The 8570-nt window shown below is 45.1% G+C and overlaps 1 protein-coding gene across 1 annotated transcript in view; it reads left to right on the top strand.

Annotated features, from left to right (window-relative positions):
• Borcs5 (BLOC-1 related complex subunit 5) overlaps positions 1–8171 on the top strand; it is an 88270-nt gene extending 80099 nt beyond the window's left edge. The window contains exon 4 of the mRNA XM_050123226.1: positions 7052–8171. Coding sequence (XP_049979183.1) covers positions 7052–7279 — 228 coding nt within the window. The 3' untranslated portion in view covers positions 7280–8171. The remainder of the gene's footprint in view (positions 1–7051) is intronic.
• The last annotated feature ends 399 nt before the right edge of the window (positions 8172–8570 follow it).

Genomic DNA, 8570 nt, shown 5'->3' with positions numbered 1-8570 from the left:
GTTTTTTGAGACAGGGTTTCTCTGTGGCTTTGGAGCCTGTCCTGGAACTAGCTCTGTAGACCAGGCTGGTCTCGAACTCACAGAGATCCGCCTGCCTCTGCCTCCCAAGTGCTGGGATTAAAGGCGTGCGCCACCATTGCCCGGCCTGAACAAACTCTCTGGATGGATGGAAAGAACCACTCATCTCTTGATGGGTGTCTAGGCTGACTATTCTTTTTAATGTGTGTTCTTAGTGCTGTAAACATGTGGATTTTATTTCTGTGCTGTGTTCAGTCCATTGGTCAATGTGTCTGTTTTGACTTCTGTAGTTTCACAGTACGTCTTGGAGTCAGGTATTATTTGTCTTTCCCTCCAGGGCTGCTCTGCTCAGGCTCCACTGTGGTCACCTAAGTTTCAGGGCACCTGTTGTATGAGGCAGCTTGTTCATTTCCCAGCTTCCCACACTCCCAAAATAACCACACAAAAACTGTATTAATTAAATCACTGCTTGGCCCATTAGCTATAGCTTCTTATTGGCTAACTATTACATCTTAATTTAACCCATCTCCATTAATCTGTGTATCACCATATGACTGTGGCTTACCGGAAAAAGTTTCATCTAGCGTCTGTCTCTGGTGGCGGCTACATGGCGTCTCACTCATAATGGATTATTAGAAATTGCTGCGGACCCCTGAGTAGCTTGCTTGCAGGATCCCCAGCAGCAGCAGGCAGTGGGCAGGGGGTCCCAAGAGCAGCCAATCCCAGGCAGGGATGGTGCATGAGACCATGTGGCAGGTCTCTGAAGGTGGCTGGTCCCAGGCAGCGTCCCCTGCGGTGAGCTGTGTGGCAGCAGCAGGTGAGAGACAGACAGATAGGCACACCATGCAGAGTGAGGTTGGATATTTATTTAGTGGTTATGGAAGGGCAGGGAGAAGGAGAGAAGAACAGAGAGGCAGAGAGAGAGAGAGAGAGAGAGAGAGAGAGAGAGAGAGAGAGAGAGAGAGAGGAGAGACCGAAGCTGCCTCTACGAGAGAGAGCCAGAAAAGAGAGAGAACTCAGGCTGGAAGCTGAAGATCAGCCTGTCTCAGCAGACAGGGAAGGGAATGGGCATGGCTTGTCTCTTAACGAGACAGAACGATCATTACATCACTGACTTCGCCTTCTTTCTCCCAGCATTTAGTTTAGTTTTCCCTGCCTAGCTAAGTTCTGCCTTGCTATGAGCCAAAGCAGTTTCTTTATTCATTAACCAATAAAAGCAACACATAGACAGAAAGACTTCCCACACCATTTCCCCTTTTCTGTCTAAATGAAAAGGAAGGTTTTAATTTTAACATACTAAAATTACATATACAAAACAAGTATCAAGCAAGAATTACAGTTACAGTATTTATATCTACTTTATCTTTTATCATAACTAAGGAAAACTATATTATTACTATCTATTATTCAACTCCATCGAAGACTCCAGAAGGATGCAATATTACCTAAGTAAACAGGAAATGCATTGTAAGTAACTTCCAAAACTCTAGAATTGACAGAGACATCTCACTACCTGACAGTCACCCAAAGTTCTTCTGTACCACTGGGGCATTCATCTTCAGCCTACAAGCCCATAGTATCTTTCAGACTTTTCCATGAAGGAGGAAATTTCAAAGACAGTTCCACCTGTATTGGCAGTTTGTCAGCCAATTTCTTCTGTGTCCTGCAGAATGTCTGACATACTCTTTCATGAAGCAGGAACCCTGAAGGACCATCTCACCTTTAGGCAAGTTCATCTCTCCATGGGTCCCACATGTCCAGTTCATACAGCATAACATCAAGCAGTCCAGGCAAGAGCAGTTTCTTACCCAAATGGCTAGCAAACTTCATAAGGAGCCTCTTCGATGCCCATCTTCCTCTTGAAGTAATTGGTGCTGCCAGGAACAGATGCATATCATTTTTATGAAAAATCTTAAGTTATTAAAACATTTTAAATGCCATATTCTGTAGTCTTTGAGAGGTTTGAAGAATAACTATCCATATGAAATATACCTTTATACATCTAGAAAATCTAACAAGACTACAAGCTTGATTATTATAGATGACTATTAACCTATATTTCTTAATTATACATTACATTTTTAAATAAGCTGCACAAACACAATACCTTAATTAAGAGCTAAAATATACATATAACAAAATGGACCTTAATTTTGTATCAAGAAAGCAAGATCCATACCAATGCAAATCTCTATAGTGTGTCCCTCCCTTTAAATATAAACAAACATTTATAAACAATCATTTAGGGAATTTGGTCATAGTTCTCTCCAAATGCTTTCTGCTTTTTGTTGGGTGAAGTAATTTTTCAGGGGTGTTCATTGGCCTTTCAGGGGCTCTTGGTCCATCAAACCATATTAGTCTGGAAAGATTACACAGGTTCTCATCCTCTGTGAAAACAAAAGCAGAACCTCTTTTCTAAAACAACATATCCTTAGACACAGATTTTGAAGACAAGATACCTTTAAATTATATATGTTGGTTAGTTAGCTACTTCACAGTCAAAAAATTCAAAGAAAACACAGCAATGTATATAATCTGGACTCTCTGTGTATATTCCATCTTTACAAGGCTTATTTTTCTTTATTCCTATTACTTCTTCTACAAGTTTACTCTGTCTCTTGAAAGACTTTGCTTTATTTTTTAAAACAATTTACTTCCTTTACTAGTATTTTTCCTCTTTCTCCCAGGTCTACATATATATTTATCCAACACTGTGACCCATTTAGAGGTCCTTTTTTTATCTGAATCTGTCTTTATTGTGTATCTGTAATTATTTTCTGAACAGAAGTGCCCTTTTTTTTCAATGCTAAATGGGCATGGCTAGGGCCAACACATCCCTGCCTGCTTGCTGCACCCGGTCCAACATGGCGGATGCAGGTACACTGCATCTGAGAATCATGTACATTGCTCCATTTTTAGGCACACAGTGTGTCTATATTGCCATTAAGCAAGTTGTAGCACTCGACTCACAGATTACATTTAAATGCTTGGCCTCCTGAATGAGCCAGAGTTTGTGCTGGCAACACAGACCAGGAAGCCACTTTTTTTTTCTGCTACCACTGAATCAAGAAGACCTCTCTTAAAGGAGCTGTGACATGCTGCTAGCCAAAAAAAAAAAAAAAAAAAAAGTGGCTAAACTTTGTTTTTCTGTGTCTAGAATTCCTTTCCAAGCTTTTTCAAGTTTTATGTGGATGTAGTCAGCCCTACCTTGGTATGCCAATTTGTTATATGAGGCAGCTTGTTTGTTTCCCAGCTACCAAGACTCCCAAAATAACCACACAGAAACTGTATTAATTAAATCACTGCTTAGCCCATTAGCTATAGCTTCTTACATCTTTGTTGTAGTAAGAGCGGCTAGCTTTATACCCGAAATAATTACACGGAAACTGTATTCTTTTAAACACTGCTTGGCCCATTAGTTTTAACCTCTTATTGGCTAGCTCTTACATATTGATCTAACTTATTTCTAATATTCTTTGTAGCACCACTAGCTGGCTTACCAGGAAAGATCTTAACCTGCGTCTGTCTGGAGTGGGAGAATCATGGCGACTGCCTGACTCGGCTTCTTCCTCCCAGCATTCTGTCTGTCTACTCCACCTACCTAATTTTCTGTCCTATTAAAGGCCAAGCAGTTTTCTTTATTAATTAACCAATGAAACAACAGATAGAAAGATGACCTTCCTCCATCACATCTTAATTTAACCCATCTCCATTAATCTGTGTATCACCATATGGCTGTGGCTTACCGGATGTAAGTGGGTCTTCTATCTATCTGTTACTTTCATTGGTTAATTAATAAAGAAAAAGGCTTGGCCTGATAGGTCAGAACATAGGTAGGCGGGGAAGACAGAACAGAATGCTGGGAGGAAGAAGGCAGTGAGGCAGACGTCATGGAGCCAGCTGCCAGGTCAGACATGCTGAATCTTTCCCAGTAAGCCACCACCTTGTGGTGCTATACAGATATTAGAAATGGGTTAGATCAATATGTGATAGTTAGCCAATAAGAGACTGGAGCTAATGGGCCAGGCAGTGTTTCAATGAATACAGTTTTCGTGTTATTATTTCCAGGGCTAAGCTAGCCATGCAGGAGCCAGGCAGGATGAAAAGCAGGCCTGCTAGCCTCTTCACTACACTTACCAGATAAAGTTCTATCCAGCGTCTGTCTCTGGCGGTGGCCTTCTTTCTCCCAACATTCAGTTTAGTTTTCCCCATCTAGCTAAGCTCTGCCTTGCTATAGGCAAAAGCAGTTTCTTTATTCATTAACCAATAAAAGCAACACATAGACAAAAGGACCTCCTACACCAGGCACCTTTCATGTGTCTGTGCAGAATGTCCCTGGTGTCCTGATAGAACTTGATGGGTTTGCTTAATACAAATTGACAATACAATTGTTTTTCTAGATACAAATCTCTCAAATATATATGTTGTGAATATTTTCTTTGTGTGTGCATTGCTTTTTTCATTTCTTGTTTTATATATATTTATTGATGTGTGGGGTATGCACATACCATGTTGTGCAGAGTAGCCTTTTGAAACATTCATGCGTGTCAGGATCAATGAGTTGATTGCCAAGCACTTTAGCCATGACCCATAGGAGCCTGGGGGGTCAATTCAGGTCACCTCCTATATCTGACTTCATCTGTCTGTCTCTGTGGTTGTATCAAGGGTGGAGAGCAGAGGATCTCCCAGCAAGGTATTCCGTGATAACTGGAGAAAGTTCTACAGTGTGAGCAGTTGCATGAGCTGTACTGGTTATCCCTTCCCACTACCACTGCCCCTCCCAAGAGGTTTATTTTGGGACATCTTGGCAGGCCCAGTGGCCAGCCCTTAGGAGCACTGAGCAACTGGCACAGTGCTTCCTAAAAGCTAGGGAGTTCATGTGCCCGTCCTCTTAAGGTACATAACTTTGACACTGAGTTCCCATTCAGGTGGATTTCTTTTGTTCTTCCCCTCCCACCAGCTCCTCTTTGTCTCCTGAACATTGGAAAATCACTGAAGAGGTCCTAATAATGCCCCACCCCATTTCACTGTAGAAAAGTAGAAGGATTGGCTTTCTTCAGGCCTGGCTTGGATCTCCCATTTTTGTGAAAACCTTTCTCAGAGGCTCGACGTAGTCAGACATTCTGTGCTTCATGCTGGAGGCAGAAGGGAGTAAATAGGAAGAGAGGGGCAAGAGGAGTGAGCGTAGTGTTCAGAAGTTTGGAGTGAGATGAGCATCTTGTAAGGGTTTGGTCAAGAAAGGGGTCATGTGTAGATGCGGGGTCCTTGTGGAGGGGTTCAGGCGTATAAAGCACAAGAGATGCCCTCCCTTACGTCCAGCTGATATCTCTGCAGCTGAGGAAGGGGCATTCCAGGGAGTGTTCAGGCTCTGACGTGGTGCTCTGGTCCTCCACGTGGCCTAGAGGTATAGTTAGCACTTTGTGTCCTGGCCTAGGAGCTGTGACTTCCCCTAAATTTTTCCCCGACTGATCACAGCTTCACTAAAACGTTCTGGGAGGAAGAGAGATGAAGACCAGGTTTTGAAAAATCCTGTGTTGGATATCTGTGTGCACTGTTTTCTTTCCCACGACTTTGTAAAGACAGGTATGGTCTTTAATGACAGATAGATGTCTAAGAACTGTGTTAGGGAATTTCCTCATGGCATGTGAAGTGCAAGCATGCACCACTGTATGGTGGAGCCGCAACACACTCGGGCTGTGGGCAGTGCCTGTGAGTCCTCGACTGCAGCCTGCACAGCATGTCCTGGGGCTGGATGTCAGCTGGAGACACAGTGGCAAGGGTCTGCTCGCTTCCACAAAGCCAAACATCAACAATGCAGCAATAGAGCTAGAGAGCGGGGTGCCCAGGACTGGCACTCGGGTTGTCAGTGAGCGCTGAGGAAGCTACTCTACCTGACTACACTGGACACAGGCCACACTGCCTTATAGAAAACGTCTCCTGGCCAGGCAGAGCTGGTGCATGCCTTTAATCCCAGCACTCAGGAGGCAGAGACCGGTGGAGACCCGTCCTGGGATGTTTGGGAGTGTGTCTTACTCATTCCTTGTTGAGATTTCTCTCTATGAAAGAATCCTGGGGCCAGTGAGATGGCTGAGTGGGTAAAGGTGCTTACAGCCAAGCCTGATAACCTGAGTTTGATTCCTGGGACCCTCTTGGTGGAAGAGGAGAACCTGTACTCCCCAAGTTGTGCTCTGACCCCCACAAGCACAGCACGGCACAAGGAACACCCCAGTACACACAATTGAAAACAAACGAGCATCCTGAGTGTAGGCACCAAATGGAGGAGCTGACTGGCTTGGTCGAGTGAGCTGCTGGAATCTAAACCTTCTGTCCCCTTCTCTGTAAGAAGAAAACTACACAGCAACATTGCTTTTTTTTTTTCTTGATCACTAATTATGTTTTATTTCCTCTGGGTGTACACAGCCTCACCCATGTGCAAACGGGCCAGAGTGTGCCTGTGGAGGTCAGAGGACACCTCGGGGTCAGTTCTCACCTTCCACCATCTGGGTTACCCACTGAGCACAGTGCAATGCTTCAGCCATTACGAGGTTGTCCCTAATACTATAGCAGATAAAAAACCCCATTGCCTGGTCATGGCCATGTGGTATGCCAGTGAAATAAGCACCAGTTACATCCATGTCCAGACTCAGGTACACACAAAATGGCTGCCGGTTACATCCATGTCCAGACTCAGGTACACACAAAATGGCTGCCGGGCACATCCATGACCCGCACTCGGGTACACAGAGTGGCATAGGAGTATTGAAAACGCAGCTCTTACTGGCTCACTGCTGTGCTAGAGCAGTGGTTGTCAGCCTTCCTAATGCTGTGACCCTTTAATACGGTTCCTCAAGTCGTGGGGACCCCCAATCATAAAATTATTTTTGTTTCTATTTAATAACTATGATGATATTGCTATTTAAATAGCTGATATGCGACCCCTGCAAGAGTCGCGCCCACAGGTTGAGAACCGTTAATCTAGACACTTGCTAAACAGGGTATAATGTGTGTGTTTGCTTCTGTTTGCCTCCTACAGATGGATCTGTCCGTGGAAACCCTCTTTTGCTTCATGCAGGAGCGCCAGAAAAGATACGCCAAGTATGCGGAGCAGATCCAGAAGGTTAACGAGATGTCGGCCATACTGCGCCGCATCCAGATGGGCATCGACCAGACGGTGCCACTGATGGAGAGGCTGAACAGCATGCTGCCCGAGACCGAGCGCCTGGAGCCCTTCAGCATGCGGCCTGAGCGGGAGCGGCACTAGCAGGCACCTGGCCGCAGCTCCTCCAGCCTCGCGGGGCCCTAGTGTTTGCTTAGATGCGGTTGACCGACACCCGACTTTCCCAGGTGGTCATTCTTGATTCCCGACGTTGGGACAGCTGAATTCCTATGAGTTCTTTAAAGAACATTGCCTCCAGAGTTATTTTTATTTTGCTCAGATTTTTTAATTAAAAGTGTATATAGACGAGCTCCTGCAATGAAACTGGAGAAAACGTTAAGAAACTGTGTTCTCCTTGGCACCCGGGAGACTCCTGCTTCTCTGGGTTGTGGTCATAAATATAAGATCTAAGTCCTGTTTCTGTCGCCACCACAGCTGCCATCACATCAGGGAGCTGACTGGCAGTGTCCTTCCCCCCTCCCGGAACACTGCCTGTTTCCAGGTCCCTGCCCCTCCTGTGGACCGCTGGAAACTGAAGGCGCCCTTCACTTACTCATGAAGTTGTCGTCTGTTAGAGCTGCTTTCCCATACGGAGTTCAGCCTTCTGTGACCGCGGGCAGACCTCGGCCTCCATAACAAGGTGTGCACCAACATCTGATCGTACCCAGAGACCCGCTGAGCTCCGCTGATGCTCCAGGGCCATGTTGGGCTACCTAGCCTCTGCCTTCCACTGCCCACTGTGGATCATGAAGCTGAGGAAAGAGCTTCTGCCCATCTCAGGAGTTCAAGGAAGAAAGGCCAAGGGAAAGGGGGGTGGAATGAATGCGGGACAGGCCTGAAGAGAAGAGCTGGGGTCTGAAGAGATGGGGCTGGAGCCTGCAGCCGCTACCTTGCTCGCTGTATTCCTCCAGAACCCAGAGTATCAGGAGCCAGAAGAGCCTTCAGTGTTTTTATAAGATTAAAATTAATCTGCTTAATTTATTGTGTAACAGCTAAACTTGATCTGATTCTAATCTTTTTTATTTTTAATTGCATTATTATTGTGATTGTGTATATGATGTGTTGTGTATGGATTGTCACAGTGTGTGCTTGGAGGTCAGAAGACAAATTTGTGGAGCTGGTGCTCTCCTTCCACCTTTATGTGGGTTCTAGGGATCGAACTCAGATCTCTTGGCTTGCATGACAAGCATCTTTACTCAATGAGCCATCTAATCAGGCCCACAAAATCCTGGTTCTTGATCAGATACTCATTTATAATGTTTTTAAAACCCCAACTAACACGTAGGCAGTTGAATGGCAGAGGAAGCATGACTGTGTACTTGTAGCTGGCCTGGAATTCACTCGTAGGCCAGGCTGAGCTTGTGGCCACTTCCTGCCTCTGTGTCCACAGTGCCAA

The sequence above is a fragment of the Alexandromys fortis genome, unplaced genomic scaffold (genome assembly GCF_014885135.2).
Source record: "Alexandromys fortis isolate MF-2015 unplaced genomic scaffold, M_Fortis_MF-2015_v1.1 scaffold_223, whole genome shotgun sequence".
In the NCBI taxonomy this organism is placed as follows: Eukaryota; Metazoa; Chordata; class Mammalia; order Rodentia; family Cricetidae; genus Alexandromys; species Alexandromys fortis.
Note: the sequence above shows the minus strand (reverse complement) of the source record. Positions and strands in the feature narration are given on the sequence as shown.